The sequence below is a fragment of the Myripristis murdjan genome, chromosome 12 (genome assembly GCF_902150065.1).
Source record: "Myripristis murdjan chromosome 12, fMyrMur1.1, whole genome shotgun sequence".
NCBI classification, from domain to species: Eukaryota; Metazoa; Chordata; class Actinopteri; order Holocentriformes; family Holocentridae; genus Myripristis; species Myripristis murdjan.
Genome location: NC_043991.1, coordinates 6,381,121 through 6,406,570, shown reverse-complemented (window position 1 = coordinate 6,406,570; position 25,450 = coordinate 6,381,121). Strand labels below are relative to the sequence as shown.

Sequence of the window (25,450 nt, the reverse complement as noted above, 5' to 3'; positions counted from 1 at the left end):
AACATATAATAAAGTTAAATAAAATAGAATAAAGGCTAAATATTTACAATAAAGACTATAAAGACTAAAAACTAAAAATATACAATAAGGGCTAACCTAAGGAAAAAAGAGATGTGAAATATACAGATGTTAATGAATATGAAATGAAATATACAGATGGAATTGAAGTATATAATGAAATATACAGATGGAATTGAAGTATATAATGGAACTGAATGGAATTGAAGGAGACAACGAGCACATTCTTCTTTTGAAATCCTATCGTTATTCTTATATTAATCATCCTTACTTCAAAAACTGGATTCTGCAAATCATGCTGCAGGATCACACACTCACCATTGCTCTTCATATGAATCTGTAAGATGGTCCTCTTTACTGCAGAGGAGAAAAATACATGTAGCTTTTTGTCGCCGAGGCATTGTTCTTTAAACTACCTGCTTGTATCTCCAGCTTTTTATCTTTTCATACAAGCAGCTGTGATACTCGATCTGCTAATCGGATTCTTGTTCCCGGTGTGCACCCACAGCTCGGTTAAACTACTTTCTCCTTTCAGGCACCTTGGGCATGGAGCGAGCTGCATCAATATCATTACCTTTTTAAAAACTCTCCCTTCTTTTGAAAATGTTTAAAGGTCTTTTACAAACCGCTGTGAGGGAAACAAGCAGTTGTTTTACTTTTTTTTTTTTTTTTGTCTGACTGGAAGCCGACTGTGTTTGGATGCCGCTACCTTTCCTTCACTGTTTCCCTTGTGTTGCTTTTATGTATTCGTTCTGTGTTCTATCATGTGAAATTGTTTTTTTAATGTGAAATTAATTGTGCTGCTGTCTTGACTATGACTGAAAGAAGAGATCCTGCACCTCAGTGGGACCTTCCTGGCTAAATAAAGAATAAATAAAATAATTCTCAGGGATATGTAAAGTTATCTAACACTCCAATGATGCCAATCACGGACAGTATTTTTTTTTTTTTTTTTTTACAGACTATCGGACAGCATTATCCCAGCGGCAACTTTGATTGGACTCCACAGACGGGAGTTTCTATGGTAACGGAGTAGCTGAGCTGGAACATGTAGAGGGAAGAGAGGGTGGACGGCAGGTCGGCAACTGATGGTGAATGTGATATGTTTTAGTCTGGCATTTCATGTAAATAATTATACCGTGCTTTGATGTTTCTATTTTCCACATCACGGTATGTCCAGAATATTAAATTGCTATGATTTTACAACCCTGCTTCCATCAATTATATATTAAAAAAAAAACCTCCTTAAATGTTTTGGAGTGCACATATATTTCTGCTGGCGCTCCTAATTTCATTTCAGTATTTCTTTCTTTCTTTAACTATCATTTACTGTGAGGTGGGTTTTGAGGTGATTTTGTCTGCTGGTGCATTTTCTTTTGCAGTACGCCTGTATTGTTTGACATTTGCTCACTAGATCGGCACCTGCTGCACACCTGTCTGGCCTTGAAGGCGTCTCCTCTCCCTGCGGTGGTCCTTCAATATTCCCCGGTTCCACCTCTGGGTTTTTGGGAGTTATTTCTTGCCCGCTCTGAGGATTAAAACAGTGGGTGTCATCTTTGTCCTTGTAATCCTGTGGGCCTGTAAAGCCCTTTGAGACTGAAAACAGTGATTTGGGCTCTAAATAATCTTGAACGTGAACTTATACTCTCTTTTTCTTTTTTGATGTGAGCAGTTTGGTCTATGATCTCAGTCATTATGTGCGTGGTCCGAAAGATTCTGTCATTTCCGCTTCATATTCTGTCATTTTCAACCTGTTAGGATTTTCAGAGTTGTTCTGTAAATCCAAACTTAATCAGCTGGTGCAAAACATACAGTAAACTGAGGTAAACTGACAAAGGGCCTCACCTGAGACAAGCTGCTCAAACCATCTGGGAAGGTTATTATAACTGACCTCAGGTGCTCATTTTACCTTTACGTTCTATTTCATTGGTTTCACAAGAAGTTATGTGTTTTATTTATTTCAGGTGTAACTGCAAGAATGAATACTGGTAACAGAAATGGGCTGTTGTCTCTCAGAGAAGCTCATCCAGTGACGGACAGAACAGCCGGGTCGTGATGTTGCATGTCTCTGCTATTGCAAGATGCGTGATGAATAACCAGGAGAGCAGCGAGAAGGCAAAAGTAGGCATTGATCCCCAAGTTTCTGTTCTTATAACTGAGATCTGTTTATCCCTACAGCAGCAGAGCTTCACACTAGAAGCGCTGCACTACAGTGATGCAGAGGAAACCCAGCAAAGTTAATGTTACTAGCTTATTGTAAACTAATGGCAAATTATTGCAGCTCTGTGTTTTTCTGTTGTCCTTTTACAATATTTTCAATAAAAGGGGCCTTCTTCTCCACACAGCACTGTGGAAAATCACCTCTCATAGAGACAAACTGGCTATTTGATGTAATTTAAGAAAGGACAAAAGATAGCTTTAGCTGGGTTCAAACTGATGGCCTCATATTGTTCAGACCAGCTCTCTATGCTGCCATGCCTTTGATACTATGAAGAAAAATGGTTTAGGCAAAATAAGCTATTCTAATGACGCTAGATTAAAAAATAGACACAAATAAAAACCACAAATTGCAACTAATATGAAGCAGAAGTGAATAATCTTTTCTTTTTTTGCTGTTAAGTCCATAGTAATAACTGTCCCCTCCTGATGTCAGATGAAGCCTGCCATAGGTGCAAACGTGCATGTGTGTGTGTGTGTGTCTGTGTGTGTGTGCCTGTCTGTGTGAGATAGAGCTGCAGGACTCACACACAGGCATACACACACACATCTATGGCAGTTAAGAAGCACATGCGCATGTCTGACTCTCTTACGAGGATCCAGCACATGATCTTAAATCCACTTCTGCTATTTTAACAGTGGAACATGCAGTGAACCAATCAGAGCGCCGTCTCCCGACCCCTTTAAAATCCCAGGTGTGTCACACCTTGGTGGGCTGCTGTTCTAATGGAGGATTCTCCAGGTAAGAAGGAAGGAGACGGAGTGAAAGCTCACGAGCAGATCATCTACGGCGACAGCAGGACTCCATCTGTGCTCCCTGAGGTGAAGCAGCGTCCCTGTGTGTGGGACAAGGAGAGTGGATGCTCACCGGCGCCCCCTATGTAGGCCACCATCACTGTCTTGATAATGAGCTTCAGATAGCAGAGAAACCTGCAGCACTGACTTCAGAGCTGCTTTTTGTTGGTCATTTGCACAATTGCTTTGAGCTGCCGAAAGACAGCAACGCAGCAACGATGCAGCTGAGCTCAGCTCATGTTAAGAGCTTCTGGACACAGGACACTCTGCTGTTTGCACAACGTGGACGCTGGACGGGGAAACAACAACTGAGCTGCTTGGAAACTAGAAGAGACACTTGCATCACGCTTGGCACTGCTTTACGCCGGGTGTAAGACATACATACTAGTTTCAGGCAAGGATCACACATGCATGCATATGGCTGTTTCTTTCAGTGGATATAACACCCATAGTGTGAATGCATGTGTGTGTGTGTGTGTGTGTGTGTGTGTGTGTGTGTGTAAGAGTGAAAAGAGAGAGTGTAGCAAGGCCCTGGCCTTAATTGACTCCTTTCCCTCTCCCTTCAGCTGAGGAACATTACTGCCTCAGGTTCCATCTTGTTAGATAACCAGCCAGAGATAAAATTATATTGAAATTGTCTAATTAACCTGCTCATCAATTCGAGACACACACACACATGCGCGCACACACACCCACAAATATGCAAAGGATTAAATGCACTGAATGATTACATGCTCATTAAAATTAGTAAGGTGCTGCCGCCTGAACACAGTTCTGACTCCAGTGAGAAACTCCAGTCAGCTGGGCTCCGTCCAAAAAGAGATCTGCCTCGGTTGTAAGATGACAGAAAGGACCATAACCATTGTATTTTATGGTTAAATGCAACACACCCTTTTTTCTTTTTTTTCATAATAATCAACCTTGACGTCTTCCAACAGGCATTTTTGGCCGCATGCTTTAGCCATCTTTATTTACAGCCAAGGCCTGGTGTCGCCTTGTGTGAAACCCTGTCCAAACATGCAATATTATCCAAACAGACCTGCTTCTGTCCCCGAGTGCCAGCGCTGGCTCCCGCACAGTGCCATTTCACTGATATTAATTGGCTGTGAAAAGCTTAATATTCCAGTAATAATTAGGAACTCTGACCTCAATTATCCATAAAAACACAGAGGAGGTTCTATTATAAGCGCGGTCTCTTGTAAGTCTGTGTGTGTATGTGTGTGTGTGTGTGTCTGTGTGTGTCTGTGTGCATGTGGAAGAATTAAAAGAGTGAGGGAGACTGTCACAGGAAAAGTAAAACTTGGATGTCCGACATATCTGTGCGGACATCATTTTCTTCATGTTTGTCTGCAGAAATTGCGGTCAGGCTCCGGGAAAATTCTTACATTCATTCCTCGGAGCAAAACACAAAAACGGCTCTAAAGTGGGAACATTGAATCTTTCATTTCCCGAGATAAAAGAGGAAATTGCACCGCACGCGAAACATGAGTCAGGGACAGGAAGAAAAAGGCTCCGCGTCCCACCTTCTTCTTAGGTGATGCATATAGTCAGTGATTCTCTACTCTACATTCAGTTGACATGAAGCTACAATTTTTTTTTTTTTCTCAACACTTAACATGCAGCTGAGTCACTCCAATTTCCTCCATCCCTCTCATCCTCCCACTTTAATTTGGATATCATAACCCAACATTAATTCAATGGCCCACCCAAATCCGGTTTTATGTTTTAATACAAATCCTCATCCCCTTATCATAAATTTTACTGTGTGGTGACTAAGTTGAATAAAAGCCAATTATGAGCACGAAGAGTTGAAGTGCTCTCCAAGTGTGAGTAAGAAAGAGGTTCGGAGACGGGGCTCGGTTTCTTCAGCTGCAATCAGAGGGCCACCATCTCTGCCAGAAATCTGCGGTGGAGCTTTTACCGCCATCAGAGACACAAGGCGTCTTCAAAAAGCAGCAGGCAGCAAGATTAAGACAATCACACACACACACACACACACACACACAGAGGTACACAATCGCACACAAAAATACGAACACTCGACACAATATGTGTGATTTATAGCAGAGAGGACGGGGCGGCAGTGCTGTAAGTACTTGTGCACCGCTCAAGATTTATATCGAGTGATGTGGAGACAAAACGGCAGAGGACACGGCCATGAATCAACAGGACAAAACACTCAACAAAGGCAATGCAAAACTACACAGCTCATCAACTCATCACCAAAAGCCTCGGCAGGCTGTGCAACTTCATTTTGCAAATGTGCACACCAGCAGAACAGCGGCGCCGCACTCAGGCTGACAGCCTCGCTGCCTGAAAACCAAAGTGACATTCACTACAACCAAGTGCGTATAACGGTGCAAAGTGTACCCTGTGTAGGTTACAATGGCGTACTAGGGCCATTTTATGGAGGAAAAAAAAAGAAATTAAGGAGCTGAGGTGGGGTGATGCAATGGGATTTAATAACAAGGAATTGCTGGTGATTTTAGCCCAGAATCACAAGATTGTTTTCTTCTGAATCAGCCCCAATGTCTCTTCAATGTCCGGATGCTGATGATAATATTGTGTTTCTGGGCTCAAATCACCTTCTCAAATTTCCTTCTTACTTAATCCCATAGTATCAGAAAAACAACAGAAAAACATTTTTTTTCTCATAAATTTGTGACTTTACAATCTCCAAATTTTTTGAGTTTTTGTCATAAATTTGGCAGTTTTTAATTTTTTTCTCACAAATTTGCGACTTTATAATCTCAGAATTTTGGAGTCTTTTTCTCATGAATTTGTGAGTTGTTTTTTCTCGTCAATCTACATTTACCACTCAAAGAATATCTGACACTTATTCTCATAAATTTACGAATTTAGAAATTCTAATTTTTATTTATTTATTTATAATCCTCTCCCGGCTCCATAGTTTTATTTATTTATTTTTTTTTTTTTTTGCGCCCTTCAATATCCTAATTAGTAAGTCAAGGACAACAACAGGATAAATAATCAGCAGAAACACAAACAATTTTTTAATACTTAGAAATCTTAATATTGCAATGAAGAGGAGTAAAAATAATCCTTTTATTATGGCACTCATGTTATTGAGGCTCAGACACAGCGATAATATGGCACTGTGAAAGCGCTGATAATTTCCTCTGCTAATACAGTACAGTTCAGCGCCAGCCCGAGCCACAGCACACACCAAACTCCACTGATATCCCCTCTGAGTGATTTTAGTCCCTTTCCTCACTTTTTTCATTAACTATAAAAGTCTAGATAATAGCACTGACTGTGGGCAGCAATACCTGCACACCATTACCCCCTGCACAAATCACAAACAGAAGGCAGGTCTCCTGATGGAAAAGGCAAGCAGCTGCTAGTAGCCGCAGCCTGAGATGTGTAGTAATGGACCACACACTCCTCTGCACTTCAGCAAGCTAATGGATTTGATTCTTAAGATGACAAATTGCTCGGTACAAAACAGTAAATGGGGTGTGTGTTTGATTACTATTGCCTTTCAGCCAAATGACGGATTTTGGCACAAAGAAGACTCAACAAACGAATATTAATTTTATTTTAGTTATTTAAAGTCGACTTAAAAAAAAAAAAAAAAGAACGATAGTTCACCGTGACTTTTTTCTTGTGAACATAAATAACACTCGGTGACTGCAGTGAGAGAAATAAACACTTCAGCTCAATCGTGAGGCTGGGAAAACACTCAAAGTGGGACATACAGGCTGCCGGCTCCTTCCAAAACAGGCAAGATGTGCCCTTGGTAAGTTAACTACTAAAATGCTGCGTTCCCATCGACCAACAAGTTCAACTAAAGTAAAGCACAGAGTTTTCAATGAGCACGAAACCCTCCAGACGCTCCACGGCGGTGCGGCAAGGCAGTGTTAATGAGAGAGGCGGCGACAGAGGACTAATGGCAGGCGCAGCCCAGAACAACAAGGCTGTAAACTGTAAAGGTTACTTTTCACCCTTTAGATAGAAGAAAGAATAGAACCTGCACGCTCGTTTGTTCCAATTTTGAATTTAAGGACAACGTTTCGAGGCCAGGCTCTTTGTCAGGTCGCTCAAAATGTTGTCCTTAAATTCAGCTTTGGAGCAGAAGAACGTGGGTTCTTTTCTTTCGTCATGATCATGCCTTAACCCAGCACCTCGACAAGGTGATGTGCGTATTTCTTCCACTTTCTACTAGGGATGGCACCAATACCGATACTGGTATCGGGAAGTGCCCGATATAGCCTTATTTGGTCATATCGGAATCGGCGAGTACGCCCGTTACTGCACCGATACCACCACGTGATGCGGATGCACGCAGGGCGCCGCCGTGCCGGTAAGTATTATTGCTTCCGTAGGAGATCCCTTTTAAAGGAGCGCTTGTTTTCGGTGCAAAGTATAGTTACTGACAAAACCATGATGGAGGTGCGCCATCTCAAGCGACCTCGAGCCACGTGAGGCCCCGCAGAGCGAGCTAAAGCGAGCGAGTCGCCGGGTGCCGACCGGTGCCGTGGCCGGTTCGCCTGATGCCGGCCAGTGGCTTTTTTATTCAAACAAGATTTTGTCCATATAAAAAGTGTTTTTCCAAAAAAGGGCCTTCAAAAAGAGGGGTTGTCTTTTATGCGGGTCAATACGGTAAGTTGCAAAATGTCAGCCATTTGGCAAAACGGTTTAAGAGTGTCTGGACCGTCAAACTAAGTTTGATAATAAAAGAACAGTTCTGTGGCATTCAAGGGTTTAACCCGATGACAGCAATCATATCATGTAAGGATGGTAGTGTACAGCAGAAGCACGCTGGTATCAGATCGGTATCGGCTTTGAGGCAGAATTTAGTATCAGAATCGGATCGGCAAGGAAAAAATGGTATCGTACCATCCCTACTTTCTACTTTTCATCCTTTGGAAGAGAAGGCTGTGACCAAGGCTACGAAAAGGGTCTCTATGCCACACAGGCTTGCCTTGAGGTGAGTGGCACTACACCAGGAAATTGTCGTCTGCAACTTTGGTACAGAGAGAGCTCTGCTGGGAGTGTGACAGTATGCTGACTGACAAGCAATCAGCTGCTTGTTTACAGCCATATTAACAAAAAAAAAAAAAAAAAAATCAAAAACAGCTCTGCAAACACCTGCATGCCTCCTTGGTATATCACCCTGCTCACTTTGCTTTCCCCTCGGACCCCCAGATGAGCTGCGTTTGTTGTTCAGACAAGAAAGGAAGGACATTTTTCCCAGCAAGACAGGTCAACTGAGGAACAACACAACAAAGAAATAACTAAAACATACCTCTGGCGTGTGCTCACAGCAACATGACACCCCTGTTTTACCCACCCCTGTCTCAACTCAACTGACACATATACCATTTCCATACCTACAACTCCACCTATGGATGAGTTCAACCAGCAACAAGGGAGCTCTTCACCCCAAAATATCTTATTTTAATTACTCACACTTCATATTCTCCCCATCACTGACACATCTCAGTTCTATAGCAAAATAACATACAGACACTTCAATACAAATTGATTATTAAGACAAAAAAATACATTCATTATGACATGGATTCCCCTGTAGAGAATACGATACGTGGTATTTCTGCCTGTGACGTCATTGAAATCACAAAAGATGTAGAAATGCAGGGCAGCCCCCTCCCCACAGTATTCCTGCAGCCTCCGTGAGACACGTATGTATCCGCGGTAAAATTTAAACTACTGCAAATGTAGCTGATGTCTTACCAATCTAATAAAGTACAAGGAAACCACAATCTATGTTGTTTCTGACAGATAACGTAACCGAACATCTAACACAAAAACCCCAGAATTCGTGTCAGCGATGCTACCTTGTTAAGTTACTAATCAGCATACATGCTCCAAAAAAACAAACAAACAAACTGGAAACTTATCCGATGTATCCGCACAAAAACAACATGCAGTGTATTAATGTTAAGGCGTGTTTGGCGAAAAGCACCGGTGAAAAGCGGCGTTCTACAGCCCACTTTGTCACAATCCCATTAAAACCCCCTTGCACACCGTCTCTTAGTGAGTGAGTAAGTCACTAGAATTTGCCATGCAGAGCTAATGACAGAAGTACTGATGGGCACCATGGGGAAAAAAATGTTTCAAAAGACTAAATTTTCCATATAAACCAACAGGGATTCACCAGAATTGAGAAAACCATCCCACTTTATGGCTTATGTATAAAAGTTAAACTACAAGACCGTATCACTGCTACCAGTAAGTCTGCGGAGACAAGAATATCATTTGCTAAAAGAAAAAAAAAAAAATGTAAATATGACAGTGAGCTGCAACTGAACCACGTACATGAAAGCATTACCTACAGGCAGTATAATTTTTTTTTTCATTTTGATTTACCATGCCAATATCAAACCACAATATTATTAGTTTTTCAAACAGATGGTACTTGGATTTTGACGATACTCCCATTAAGTCCCCATAACGAAAAATTCAACCCAATGATCAGCCTCTGTCCTCTCGCTGAACCCACGCTACATTTCAAGCACTCTTATCCAAATGACTCATCAGAAACCTGTGGTGAAATGCCTACAATTTCCACGGCCCGTACATGTTCATTAGTATCATGAGCTCATAACCTGATGGAAACCTGGGATGAAAAGACGCTGTGCTTTGACGGCATTAAAACCATAATTGCTTTAATTTCGTGGGTTTTTTTTTTTTTTCCTATGTAAGAGCTATCACCATGTGCTTGCAGATAAAATGTCTACACTGGAATGGGGTGAGGATTTGAAGAACAGCACACAGCCCTTTTCACTGCAGGTGTAACTGGGGAGTAGTTCGACCCTGATTGGGTTTTTAGAGAACTTCGATCAGCATACTATGCATCATTATTTTAGAAATGCGTTCCTTTGTTTCATCTATCTTTGAGACACACTTGGATGTGTTTTACCAGGGCAGAACCCTTGGCCGAGCAGGGATGCAACGGCGGGAGATGTTCACGGTACGATAACCATCTCAGAAAATATCACGGCTTTCAAAAAATATTACTATTTTTGTCATGGACTCCGATTGGTCCTGCCTACCTGCTGTTCCACCTGTCACATCTTTGTAGCTCTTCCTGCCAGTTCTGCTGCTCCGCCCTCTTGTCTGCCTCCTGATCAGCTTATTATCCAATCACCTGCCTGCCCACTTCCCCATTAGTCTCCCTGGTATATAAATTACGCCAGTTAGCTAACCTTGGTTGTTTGCCTGATCGTCAATTGTGCCATTGCCAATTCTTGCATCCTGCCTGCCCTTCTGTTCTGTTCTGCCTGGTTTTGACTCGTGCCTGTAAGTTACCTTGGATTTCTATCTCATGATACTGTACCTCTGCCTCATTGGACTATTGGACTGTTGTACGAACTGTCTAGTCTCTTCAGCAAAGTTGTTGCTCTTAAAGGCGGAATAAGAAGGATTTGTTGTTGCAGTTTATAAACACAACATTCAAAGTTGGCCCCTCCTCCACCACAGTAGTTGACTGACAGCTGTGATATGCGATAGGAAACTGATAAATGCTAACGAAAGACAAGGAGAAGTCCTGAACTACAGCTCCGACAGACGTGACCCGAGCTGCACAGGAGCAGGCAAAGAGCCGTTCACCAGCCCTGGCCAAGGGGTTTTGTGGGAGTCAGGGGTGTGTTGCTTTGTTTTCTACAAACTGTAACAGCCTGTAACTGTGACTAAGGGCTCTAAACAAACTGGATCTTATTGGCAGAGCAGGGTTTGGTGGAGCAAGGAGCTTCACCACAGTGCTACATCTTTGGTGAGACAGCAGCTAATTGGGCGGGACGCCTCATTAAGGGGCTGAAAGACCCTGAGTAGATGAGTAAATAGTTGTGATTTGCCAGTATAGAGACTAAGATATAGAACAGGTAAGGAAAGCAGCCATTCCAGATGGAACTGCAGACACACTCACCTTTAAGAAAAAACACTGTTCAGGCTCCATGTATGAACGGACACAAGGCCAATGTTACTCTGCTGCCCTGTGAGCAAATTACATCTACCCAAATTCAATGCCCCTGCCATTTTCTCTCTCTAGTGTTCTCTCTCCCTCTTTTTCTGTCTTTCTCTCAACCACCTTTTCAACCTTTTGGAACGAGTCTTTCCCTCATTTTGGCATGGCAGGCATATCAGCCCCAGAAAACAGCTAATTTCAAGGTTGACGATAAGGGCAGTAGATGCTGAGACAATCTCTTTTCACATCTGAACTTTGGCTGCATTCACCGCCATACAGGACAGCACACAGGTGTGGAGGGAGTGGAGCTGATGATGGGAGACAGATAATGGGAGAGGGATATGAAAAATAACCATATGAAAGGACTGCCGACCAGAAAAGTGTGCTCTACCTTGAAGAGGCGGGAAAAGACAAATAGGATTGCTTTCAGAAAGCATCGATGGCCTCTAGGGAGAAAAAGAGAGGATTTGGGGAAGAGGCACGATTACTGTCACTACTGAGAGATGGTTTTGGTTTTAACAGAAGCGCCATTCATGTGAGAAAATGGTTACTTCGGTTCACTCAAATAGTACAAGATTTTACTTTCAAATAATGACAAATATACAGAAAAAAGCACTAAGGTGAAAACTGAAATCCAATAGAGCTTATGTGCGATGTAAACAGGGGCTTTAACTGATCATTGGTGTTGGTAATTGATCCACCGGGATTTTTATTGGTTGATGAACCTAATAACTATATTATAGTTAGTTATATTATAGTTATATATATTATATTATAGTTAGTTATATTATAGTTTGACGCCTCATATGACGAAAACAAAAACATTTTAACAGTGAAAGCAACATTTGCTGTTGCAAAAGCAAGAGAGGATTACAGGGGAAAAAAAACGAAAGTATAAACACAGGATTATCACTGCCTGATCAATCAAGCACACTTTCATTGATTCAGTATTGTTTGTTCATGTTGAGTCTTTGAAAACATATTTCATTCACAAAGTTCGCCTCATGTTCCCCCCGGCTGCAGCGGTGGGAATTCTGGTGCAATTACTGCACTAATCACTGTCAGTAATCCTATTAAAGATTTTCAGTGCAATTTATATGCAACAGTAAATTGCATTCATTATTGATAACCTGAGTCAACTAATGTAAGCTACCTGGCTCTAAGATACTTTGATTGAAGCCCTCTTTTATAGACAGAATGGGTCCATGGTGGTCCATGGTGGTTATGACATTTTCCCAGAGAGATGACTGGTGTACATGTGAGCTATTTATACGTCTGCACCCTATTGCCTGACGATAAACAGCTCCAAAGCAGGTTAGGTGTGCAGAGCAAGTTACCATGGCAATGCACCCAACTTAAAAGTGAACCAGCGTTGTGAGACCACAAAGCCGGGGTTAAGCCCAAAGTAAGCTTCCTAACCCAGTCCTTCTTCATGAGACAGGCTCCGGGAGTGAATTTATTATGCTAGTGCAGTGAGCAAATGTGGTATGAATGCAATCAAACCACCCAAGGGTCTATACCTCGACTGCAAAAAGCATTTTACACTGTAAATGCTGGCAATCAGAGTTGACAAGGAAGCAGACAAACATAAAGTTGTTCTTTTCCTCACAGCAGCATGACCCAATATGATCAATAGTTATATATTTTAAAAAAAACAGTTGGAATGTGATCAAGCTACAAATTATTTCCAAGAAATTCCCCAAAAAGGTGAAAAAAAAACCCTAAACCCACATGCAGCAGTAAGGACGTAGTATTGATTTGTTTATAAATTAAAATATAAAGCTTAAAACTGAAACTGAGACTGTCTAACTGTGAAGACACAATGTTGTGCTTGGCCTTAATGACTCAAATGCTCACTGAGGGAGCATTTACTCACAAGAGTGACCTCACATTGGAGTCGACTATCAAATATCCGGCGAAAGAACTGACACAGCTGACAAAATTTAATGTGACCTCCACTTTTAGTGCGGGGATTCAAGGAGAGTGCCAGTATTGATGTAGTTGATAAGGACAAAAGAGGTGAGTGAGGAACAGACAATATAAATCTCAAAGTGACAGACTTTATGATTGCAGTAGGTGTGCCATGAAACAGCAAGTGAAAATGGTAAAATTTGTCACCAACATAAAACGGGGAGATCCTATTGGGAGGCTGTGCTTTACCAAAGATAAATCACTTAGACAAAATATTCATATTACCAGAGAGGGGCAACCTGAGGACATTTTTTGGTATGAATCGAGCGAGGCGATGTTTATGAGTTTCAAAACTAGCATAAGAGGAAGGATGAAGATGCCAGCCAATCAATTAAATGTGATAATAGAGAACGGGATGTTGTGATGAACAAGTACGAGATCTGCAAAATGAGGACAACAAGCTTTTCTGAAGATAGTAAACAGGATCAAAGACCCTGATGGATTGCATGCACAGATTAATACTGTCTCTCATGATCAATGGGATGCACCTTTGTTGGCCACTGGAACAATTATGACTATAAAGTTGAACAGTGGTCCCAAGGCCCTTTTAATCAATAGAGTGATATCAAAGGGTTGAATTATAAATCGATGCGTAAACACACGTCTCCTCTGAGATCTTTCAACAGCCGATCGATCCAGTCTCACAGGGTATACAGGATGAAAGAAAAGGGAGAAAATGGTTATCATGATCTGCTCAATGTGGCTGTGGCTGAAAGTAATGGATCTCTTTTTTAGAGATAAAGCATGTGTAAATCACAGGCTTGTTAAAACGGCATACACCATAAAGGCACAAAGAGGGACGCTCGCTCACATCTTGCAAATCTTGAATCGTAAACAAGCCGGGGAAGGCTTGAACTGCAAATCTGAGGCAGCTCCGAGCTCAAAGAAATGAGTTTGCACGGGGGTGAGGAGTGTGGCAAAAACCGAAATGATATATAGCGTGTTTTTGCAAAGCAACTTTTGTTGAAATTCCTTGAGTATAACCGTAAAAGAATGGAAAGAATACAGAGTTTGGGTTAAGGTTAGCGTCGCACACCTCTCTCTATTCAAAAAAAGATGAGGTTTATTTATTCCATGTTTTAACTTACGCCTTCATCAGGCTACAGGGTGCAAATATCCTGAGAGCCCAACAGAGCCAGCTTGATGTGTTTCAGAGCCTGAGTGGGTGCAGTGATGCCCGGCACAAAGTCTGAGGCTCAGCCGGGATGGAAAAACATGTTCTGAACCCGTAAGTGTGTATCCTTTACCAGCCGTCACATTATTACTTATTCATCATCAGCATTATTATATTATTATTACACGCAGTCCTCATCCTGCGGTATTCCCTGGGCCTTTAACTTATATGGACTATATAAAATAGCAACACATAGGCAAAAACTATTACTTCATTAAACATAATCAATAGCAGGGCACGCCTGTCCCACCACTTCATTTGGCATTCCACAATAAAAGCCCTGAACGTATACACTGTGCAGCAGCTAATTAGAAGAGACTTGATTCACTCACCTCATTTCACCAGAAGACAGATTCAATGAAACAGCTTACTATTATGTATTTATGAGTATATCTATATGCAAAACATATATATATATATATATATATATATATATATATATATATATATATATATATATATATGCACAATAATAAGAGCCTTGCAAGTGCTATTCCTGGACAACTGTTATTGCGAACATCGACTAGTTGATGTAGTCTCTTTCATCTTTTTGCTATTTTATTATTTAAATTGATTATTTGAACTATCTCTTGGTCTTTTTAGTTTGTTTAGAGCAATACAAGAAAAACTTAAATCAATAAAAATTGAGAGAAGTTTGTAAAAAAAAAAAACAGAGAAGAATTTATTTTTTGGCCAGCTCTACTGGAAGCTCCCATCTCTGTTTTGGTTTGCTGCACTTAAAATCCAAGCGTTACACATGATGACCCCTTTAGCAGTGTGCAGTCAGCGAGCTAAGGAGTTCAGGAAGCTGTGATGTAACCGTGCCAGTCAGCGGCACATGTGGGAAGAGATGGGTGGGTCAAGGGAGTCCCAAGACAGGAAAGGGAAGACAGGGAGAGAGCGAGGGATGCAAAGAGGAGCGAGTGACTCAGGCAAGCAAGGACAAACAGAAGAGGGTGAATGTAAAGAGAGATGATTGGATAAAAGGAGGGAGGGCAGGCAGTGACATTTTGTATGCCAATTCTAATTCCACAGTGCGCCTCGTGGTTTTTGTAGTGTACTTATTCGATGGCTGTATTGCGCAGAAATAATTTTCTAATGGACAAATCCATCACCGCATACCGAGCACACAGCAGCCTTGAGAAATAAAGCCAGAGGTATCTCAATAAAATAAAAAAAATAAAAATAAAAATCTTACAGCATATCTTTAGTATTTGTTATATCTGTTTCTTCTTAAAGCACAAGAAGAGACAGGTTAAGCACATTTTGTGTTGTGTCAATGATGAGCGTGATTTTATTTTCCCCTGCATGCAAAACGTCTTCAAAAGGTGTTAACCCTCTTTAATATGCGGCACTTGCGTCTTTGTTTCCCTTCAAAAAAGAGTGAGGAATTTCTTCATCTTCAACTGCCTTGATTCACATTTCGCTGAAAATATTGTGACCTGAGCCTTGAACCCAGTATTGTATAAAGCTCCCAACAGGTTTCTAAATGTACTTACACCCCTAACAAAAGAGTAATCAAATTCTCCTCAGGTTTTTGCTGTAATTTTATGCAGCTGTGGCACTTTGCTCTTGTCTGTCACTATTTGGGTTAAAGTTGTGTTTGATCATCATATTATCATTACTTTTTAAATATTTAGATTACTCTTATTTACTGTAGATTCAGATAACCATACAACTAAATTACAATTTGTGTTTTAATTTCACATTTCCTTTTACAGTGGTGGTAATTTCATTGTTGTGCTGGTGAAATACAGCTAAATAAATACAGAGCTCTCTCTCTCTCTCTTAAGCACACACACACACACACACACACACACAAACACACACAGCTGATGTTACCTCTGGTAAACCTGATCCTTCTTTCTGCATGAAGTAATTCTTCTTAAACTCGTAGTAGGTGTTGTACTGGTGCCACGACTGCAAAAAGTCAAACCTGAAGTGAACAGAGGCAAGCACACGCATGAGAAAAGATAAAATAATGAGAAGTAAAAGATGAGCAAGAGGATGATGAAGAAACTCTGGGACATGAAACAGTTACTGAGTAACACAAAAATAAATAAATAAAAAAATACAAATCGCTCACCGTGGGTCGTTCTTGGCGCGGACACTGGTCTCAAACCTGACTCCGTTCCTGGCGACGTACTCAGCGAGTTTGTCTATAACCGGCTGGATGTCAGGCGGCGGGGGGATGATGGCCGTCGCTGCTGGTGTCGAAACTGGAGCCTGGGGCCTCGAACTGTAGGTGGGAGAAAGACGAATGTTTCTCACAATAGAATGATGTGTTATGTTCAGTGGTGGGAGTAACGGTGTTACAAAGAAGCGGCGTTACTAACGGCGTTACTTTTATTAGTAACGAGTAATCAAAGAAATTACTGTTTCCCCCGTTACAACGCCGTTACCGTTACTGACAATAAAATGCGCCGTTACTAGCCGTTACTTACTACTAATAATTATTATTATTTTATTATCCTATTCAAAAAATGTGGAGAAAAAGCGGTGTGTCAATTTTCAAACCGGTCGGACTTTGCAGTTTTTCGTAACTTATCAACATGCATGGAGAATGAGCACAAATTACATAAACCGTATGTGTTCCCCGACAGCAGAGCGGATAGTATCTCCACCTGCCATACAGAAGACTGGGGGTTCAATTCCCCACCCGGACAAGCTGGCATCACTACTTTACACTATAATGAATTACTTTTTCAAAGTAACGTGCCCAACACTGACAATGATAGATGAAATTTGACAGCAATGTCCACACTGCAACAGCAATGCAAAAATATGTGCATTAATAAGGGGATTTAAGAAAAGAAAAAAAATAATCATAAAAATTACTTTCCCCAGTAATTGAATTACTCTTCTGCAGCAGTAATTGAGTAGTAATCAAAATTACTTTATTATAGAAGTAATTAGTAATTGTAACTTATTAGTTTTGTGAGTAATTGGTCCCAACACTGGTTATGTTCTTACCTGGATCTAATTAATATATGAAACTCACTCAATTACATTTAAAAGAAAGAATCGACATGCCTGGTACACAGACTAACGAAGCAAACACCACTCAATATGTACTTAGGATTGTAAAAGTAAATACAGTAAATAACTGAGAGCTTTTATACTTAAAGGAGTATTCCAATGTTTTCGGAAAAATGCTCTTATTCTACTTACCCAGACTGAGACAAGATGTTTGATTACAATCTCGCCTCTATGCGTCCAGCACTTCGGTTACTGTGGGTAGCATTTCATGTTAGCTTAGCATAAAGACTTGAAGTCTATGGGATTCATTAGCCTAGTGTATTTCAGATCCACGATGCACTGTAAATAAGCCAGCTTTGGAGTGGCTGTAAGGTTTATCTTGTCACTTTCATTGAGCTAGGCTAATGACTCCCATAGATTTCAAGTCTTTATGCTAAGCTAACACAAAATGCTACCATACGAGCTGAATCACTGGACATATAGAGGTGCAACGTGGAACCAAAACTTTACATGTTGCATTTATATTTTTATCATTTACTATTATTTATAAATTATAGATTTACCCTATATATATATGTAAGATTTTAAAAAACAATTTTATACACAGTTATGAAGCCAATATGGTCAATATAGCTATTAAAAAAAGGACTGATCCACATAAGACACAGTTTAAGAAAATTAACAAAAGATTTTTTTTTTAAGTGACCAAGTTGTTTCGAGTCAAAATATCAATAAAAATAACAAAAATTGGATCAAAATTAAGCATAAGCATAAGTAAATCCTCTACCTGGTGTCTGGCGCAGAAGCAGCTGAGATGGTAACCTGAGACGGGACTACTGTGGCGGGTGTGGCCATGGCGACGGTGTCAGGAGGGGGCGCCGCGGTCCCCAGAACAGGCAGAGCTCCGGATGAAGTAGGAGGAGCCATCACGGCCGAGGGCGTGCTGTTGTAGTAGGAGCTGGCGTCTATTCCCGGTGGAGGCGGTGCCAAGCAGAAGGTCCCATCGGGGAGCATGTAGTAGCCATAGTACACCGCTGCGGCATTCGCTGGAAATAAACCAGCAGGAAATCAGTTCACGCCCGCTGCTGCACCTCCTTCATGCAAACACCTCGGTAAAATCCAGCTCTGTTGGCCCGTGTGGAAGTTACTGGGCCGCATTTATCAAACAACATGAAAACCTTTTTTTATTTCGCATTTCCTTCATACTGACATTTACACATGAAAATAGGGATTTATCAAACTTTTCCGGAGCCATGTGAAGGAAATTTATGACAACCTACAGTTAGGTCTGTGACACAACATTCATAATTTTGCCCTTGCGCACCACCACTCTGAATATGAAATGGAGGAATCAAGACGTGACTGAAGTGCAGACTTTCAGCTTTAATTTAAGGGATTGAACAAAAATATCGCATTAACCTTTTATCCATTGTCACCCCATTTTTATAACCTCAAAAGTAATTGGACAAAATATACATAACATACACAGCTATAATTATAAGGATTATATTCAGTATTCAAGTTTGCAATTTGTACCCCTACTAAGAACACCAGTAAACCATGTGTAAACTTCAGAGACTGTCGTTTATCTGGAGTATTACATGTTCTTTCCAATCAAGACACTACCTAATTTGACTAGATAGTATCCTGAAATGCTGAAATGTCAAAGAATATCATGAAAATAATTTGTTAAGCATACAGCTAAAATAAGATATGTTATATTAAAAGGGTAGCCATCCTGTTTTTTTTTTTTAATTTGTCTTAATTTGCCAAATAAGGGCCAGCTGAAGGGCCCATAACGCTGAGAATCCAAACTTGCACCAGGCTGACCTTTTTTGAAACCTGAACCCTGCTGATGCAACGAGCCTACCTTAAAACAAAACACTGAAAAGCCACGAGTACAAAGAGGTGGAGGGAGGTGTGTAGGGTTTTCTTTGGGGCAGCACTGAAAGACGAGCACATTTTCACATTTGGCTTTAGGTATTTCTTCCAAAAAAAAGACGGGCGCTCCTCTTTATCGGTGATAATCCAGATAAAGAAGCCCTCCTCCTCTGGAGACGCATCGATGCCCTCATCCATTTCAGAGATGGAATCAGGCGTTCCTCAGCCTCCTCCCGTGGTGTTGATATTTCGCTCACATGCTGATAACCTTTTTTGCTTAATTTTATTTTATTCCTTTACTCGGGCCTATTTTATTCATTTAACTTCAGGCTTCGTATGAAACAATTTTGGCTTGACTTCTGTGCAGAAGAAACACTGCTGACTTCTGCAGTTGTTTGCTTCCAAGGTTATCGATTTGATTTCGAGGAGCAGAAACATCAGCAGTGCTACTTAAGGGTATGTCTTTGTTCTGCTGTATATAATTATCACCTCCACTTCTGCACCAGACAAATTCTCCTCTGTGGGTGCTCCGCCATGCCTTATACGGCATGTCTGAGACGGGGAAATTATGTGTGATTGGCAAGTAATTGGCATTTCTCAACATATGCACAAGGGAACAAATGAAATGCTGCAGCTCCAAACGTTTTATAAATGTGGTACGGGCTTTCAGGATGCATCGGATAGTATACATACAGGAGGAAACTTACATAAAGCGTATTGATAAATAAAGTCAATTTTCTCTGGCTCTAGACGTGAAACAATCGCAGCTGAACATAAAACTGCATTGAATAAAATACGCAAGAAGCAATATTTCACATATTCATCGCAGAGCCTCGTCATTACAATCTCGCTTCCCATCTCAGACTCAATAAGGAACATCAACAGGTCATGGGGAGGTCTTTTGCCACTGGAAACGGAGACGGTTGCACCGAGCTTGGGTTATTGGGTTCATAAATAACCTAATTGTCACATCTGCGCTCCGTCGCTGTCTTCAAATCACATTTTCAAAGCAGAAAAAATGGGACAGGCTTTAGCGAGTTTGTCACCGCCAGAAAATCAAATTAGAGGTTCCTTTGGAAGGTCTGGTTGTGGAGTCTTGGAAGAGTGTGTGTGAACAGACAGGAACCAGAAATGAACATCACATGGCAGCAAAGGGAGACAATAAGACCCCCGAAGCGTAAAGAATAGAAATAAAAAATAATAATAATAAAAAAATGAATAATTAGAGTGAGTGCGCCAGCTTAAACAGATGGATTCTGAGGCGTGATCGGAAAGTTTTATGGTGTCCGACTGACATATTTTAGGGGAAGCGAGTTCCAGAGCCTGAGGGGCCATGCTGCTGAGAGCTATGGCATCCATGTGTGTGTGTGTGTGTGTGTGTGTGTGTGTGTGTGTGTGTGCAGGAGGATCGCAGGTAGTTGGGAGGTAATGTACTCCTGGAAGAGGTCAGGGAGAGATAAGTGGAGGTAGGTTGTGAAGGGCTTTAAAGGTGAAAAGAAAGATTCTGAAGTCAATCCGGTGCAGAGCGGAGAGCCTCCCACTCTCCTGCAGCTTGGATGAGAGTGGGAGCGATGAGGCTGCCACACTCGGCATGGGTGATGAAATGTGCGGCTAAATCTTGAATGATTCGGAGCCTGTTGAGCGGCGTGTGGTGGAGACGCCAGAGAGGACTATCATGATTACAGGAGTGAACCGCCATTATTTTGGTGGATATGTCGGTCTCCAGAGATTGGTTAGGGAAAATCGAATCCCCCTCCCCCATGAAAATCAGATGGAGTGGAGGCACTGTCAGGCCCAAGAAGGAATGGAGTGTAACCAGTTGACAGCTCAGTCTTGATATCAGGCAACAATTTCTGGGAAGAGCCGGGAGTGGTAGTAATGCTAAAAGTTGTGGAGTCTACCAGAAACTGTAAAAAAGTTCAACAAGGCAACTAGCTGTGTAGAGCATAGATATATATATATATATATATATATATATATATATATATATATACAATAGGAGGTAACAGGAAATAGGATTGGTAAATATGTTAGCTATTTTTTGGGAAAAGTACATCTTTACTATTCATCCACCTTACAGTCTAAATAGTCTAAATAATCAGGGCATCTGGCATTATAAAAAGATAAATGATTTAGTACAAAATCTTATGTAGGCCTGCATTTCTTTACATTCATATTCATTATAAATCATAAAGTAACATGTAATGTTGATATATGCAGCCTAAATAAATTGGCCAACAAATAAATAAATAAGTGAATAATTAAATAAATACTAAATTGATTACACTTTGACAATATGAGTAGGTTCTCCTTACCAGTAATATGTAATGCTTTTACATTATCAGACAACACTTCAAATGCTTCGCTCACAAGCACGAGCATAACAGAAGCATAAAAGCATAAAAGAAGCATAAAAAATGGACCGAAAAAAGTGTTAAAAAAAAAACAAAAAAAAAAACGAATCAGGTCGACATCACACCGAGTACTCATCCCTGCCAGCCTGGTAGACATTGCAGCACTGAATAAAACAGGACTTATTAATTACCATTTCATTTTCAGTTTCTCAACAGTAAATAACTGTTAACTAAAATTGAATTAGCTATCAATCTACCATTTATTCATGATGGTTATCATAAAATGTCACCAGTTCGAGTACACTAGTTTGACAACACAATCATATCCCCACAACTAGGCCTATCAAAAAAACAGCAGAGCTTCTCTAAGTGAATATAAGTGAATATGAGCTTTCCATCAGCAGCACATAAACAAGCATGGATAGTTACATGCAGCCCATTTTAGTTACTCTTCAATAGCTCCTTCAATTGCATTGTAGTGAACTGCAGTTTGAGGTTCACAACCCAACTATAACTCATATATCAAAACAACAAAAGACTGGTGAAGTGAATTTTAAAAATGTTTTGTTTCAATACAACGTACAGTACATTAAGTCAATACAAAAAAAAAAAAAAAAAACACATTACAATGACAATGACTTTATTATGTTCTGTTTCACTGCCAAGAACAAGATGCTTGTGATGAAGCTGTGTTTTCACATTCTGCTTAATATGGCCATTGCATTGATAATGAATTGAAAGCCGTACTGTAGTAGGAAGAAGACAGCACAGAGATTTATATCTTCATTTGTGTGTTTGTGTGTGTGTATCTGTGGATTTGCATTATAAATATCCACCGCTGAAAAGATGGAACGAGATGGAAAAGGAGACGGAGACAGGGACGGCGAGGATGGATGCAAAATGAATGGTCAGTGTCAAAGGGGAGACAGCGTGATTTTAACACATTAGTCATTGCTTTCGTTGACTGTGATGACACATCCAATTTTCTCCAGTCAGGGAGATGGAAACCCACAGCAGGAGCTATCATTTACAAACTTGATATTTGCTCCCTGTTCCACTCCTCTGCATGCCAGTTCAAAGATTAGGATTCAGGGATGCTAATCTTTTCTGTTGTGCCCAGAGATGAGATGAAGGCTTAGATGAGGATATGAATGAGAAGGGACAGAGAAGGCCAAAATGAAAACCCAGGGGGGAAAAAGGAGTAGAGCAGGAGAAAGAAAAATGGAAAAAAGGAAAACAGGATGAAAGGGAAAAGGGGTCGTGAGTGAAAGCCATAACCTTAGTGTTTTAGCTTAATGTACCTCTGAAGTTGACTGCCGTGTTTGCAGCTGTTGGTTTAAAGATGGATTCCAGCTTTCCCGCAACCTCTGGCCTTTAATCATAAAAAACTGCACAGTCGGTGGCTTGGTGCAGAATGGTACTTAACACATAACTGAGCAATGTATTTATCAGACTCCACCGGCCGTCAGGACTACAGTGGCTAAAAAGATTTTGTGCTTTGTCCCTCGAAGTGCTGGCTGAAGTGAAATGAATAAAAAACGATGTGTTTTTCACATTAAAGTTGCAAAATGAGGTACAGTAAAAGCATCAAAACAAACACTAACAAGCACTCGGCTGCAATAAAGGGAAGACATGCATCAAATCTATTGTCAGTTCACCAAAAGGTCTTGAACAGATCTATCAAGACCATTAGCATCTGGGAGGATAGCAATCTAGCACGCCCTGTTCTGTTTGAAGCTAAGAGGGAAATATAAAATACTAAGACAAGGGAAAGCTTCTCACTGGGACATGGCAGGAGGAGCCACAGGGCAGCCAAATTAGCAGTCCATTTTTTAATGAGTAACAATGTATATCAAGAACATTAAGCTGTTAGGTCATCCAGGACCAATTTACTGGCAGCAACAGCTTCCTTTCTGCAACAAAGCACAGGTCAGGGGACATCCTCCACAACTGTCTCAAGGATGAATAAATTGCAGTAATGGACAAGTAAACACTCACGGGTCAGCAGAGGCCATTGACCATGGCGTTATTTAAGCAATTGTTTCAGTGGAGGTTGCACACATAAATGGACAAATTACTTTAGCAGCAGAGTGCTGAATAACTCGGAGTGGGGGTGGATGTGACTCATCATGAATGGATGCCTTGCATATGGACTCCAGCCAGGCATGCTTTTGAATTTAATGACAGCACTATTGTTATGGTTCATTCATTAGGTGCAACAAGCTAAGAGAGACTGTTACAGGTGGATGCAGAATAAACATTTCCAGCCCAAGACAAATGCTTTGTTGCCATAGAAGCCTGATTCAAAGTTTAACTATTAATGGGTAAGCCATGAAGGGAGCGGGTAAGAAATGAAGACACAGTGTCCAATGTTGTGATGCATCTTCTTTTCATATGTTAACTGTGTCAGTGACTACATTAAGATGCACACAACAAACCACATCACTGTGAGTAACCAGGTTAAGGCAGGAAATCGAATAATGCGTTCACATGTGTTGCATTACACCGATGACTCAAAAACCCCAGTTTACATGCATTAGGTCAGCAATCCGATCCCCCGCCACCACTTACATTTCCCCGACTGTTACCACTGTGGCCTATTCTGAGCTGCTAATATCTCACTGGACAGTCAGTCTCTTGCAGTGGTGACTTCCCAAAGCTTTGCCCATCCGCTCCAGGAAGAATCAGATCAAATGTTCAATGAGTGGCAGCAATGCTTTGTTCTTGTCCCCCCCCCCCTACTTTGTAGTTGCACAAAGCAGGCAGTGGAAGATGTGTTTTTTTGTTTCTTTATAGTTTCATCCGTGGTAACCCACATAGAGTTGAATCAAAGTCAACTGGACTTGTTTGTAGATTCTTGAAGACGTTTCACTTCTCATCAAAGAAGCTTCCTCAGTTCTGACAGACTGGTGGGGAGTTCCAGGTGTTTCCAGGTGTTCCAGGTGTGGGGACGTTCTCCAGGTCGCTGATGCCACTGGATCGTTGACGATCCTCCCTGTTGTGACAACCGTCATTAGTGTTGGTGGAGTCACCCGAGTCCAGGTGTGAAGGATGGTCATTGTGGACACTTGATTCCAGGTGTATGGCGATTGTTAGGATCACAAGAGGTCAAGGGTGAATGGTTCAAATTCCTTGGAAGGACAGGACAGCGTTGTAAGTTGGAGACAGATGGTGCCTGAGACCTCCTCCTCTGTTGAGAGATGGTTTCTCTGTCTTAAAATAGATAGCTTCCTTCACTCCACTTCCAAATCATCTGTTCTCCTTATCCAAGATGTGAAAATTATAGTTATCAAAGGAGAGTTCCTTTTCCGTCAGGTACAGGTACACTTTTGATTATTGACCTGTGAAGTTGGTCCTTATGTTGAGCCATGCGTTTGTTTAACGGCTGTTTGGTTTCGTGCACCTCACTGCATTGGCCTGCATACACTGGATTGCTCTTCTTAACTTAAATTACTGAACTTTCTTCAACAACCACACAGAACAGTGTATACAGGTAATTCTACTTAACATTGAGCATTATCCGGTTTTTGTGTTTCCTTATCCTTATCCTGTCTTTTCTTGCACATAGGCAGACGAAAATCCTGCTCACAAATCTGACAAAGGGTTCTGGGTTTCTCCAGCAAGAAATCTAACTGCGTTAGCTGGGTTTCTCTTAATTCATTGATCTAATTTTGGAAACATGGTTTCTCATTTACTTGTCATTTCAGAAATCAGACAACTGACATACATTGAGAACAACTAAATTCCTACAGTGGCGAGGTGCTCTTTAAAGTTGTCTTGTGCTGCAACATCATCTTTGATTTACAGAATTCCAACTGCTGCATGCATATTTTGGATTTTAAAAAGAACAAAGGAGGTATTTTTTCCACAAACTATAATCCTTAATACTTTAACAGATTGTTCATTTTGTGAGTATTCACCAAAAAGTTAAATCCATTGCCCATGGCATATCTGAGATCGTCCTGTCAATCAGGTCCTTGTAGTTTCCCTGTGATCCAGCTTCATTTGGGTGCTCTTGAAACATGTGCCTTGATGCCCCAGTGGGAGGGGTGGATTCTTCACCTTTTCCACCCACACATGCCCTGTGCACCAACTAAATCAAAGGCATCC

The 25,450-nt window shown here is 41.0% G+C and overlaps 1 protein-coding gene across 4 annotated transcripts in view; it reads right to left on the bottom strand.

Moving 5' to 3' along the window:
• sfswap (splicing factor SWAP) overlaps positions 1–25,450 on the bottom strand; it is a 143,763-nt gene that overhangs the window by 84,321 nt on the left and 33,992 nt on the right. For 3 of the 4 annotated variants that reach the window (XM_030065268.1, XM_030065269.1, XM_030065266.1), the window contains 3 exons: positions 17,893–18,151; positions 16,213–16,365; positions 15,969–16,062 (listed from right to left, as the gene is read on the bottom strand). In XM_030065268.1, coding sequence (XP_029921128.1) covers positions 15,969–16,062; positions 16,213–16,365; positions 17,893–18,151 — 506 coding nt within the window. The remainder of the gene's footprint in view (positions 1–15,968; positions 16,063–16,212; positions 16,366–17,892; positions 18,152–25,450) is intronic. The other variant, XM_030065267.1, reaches the window with a different exon arrangement.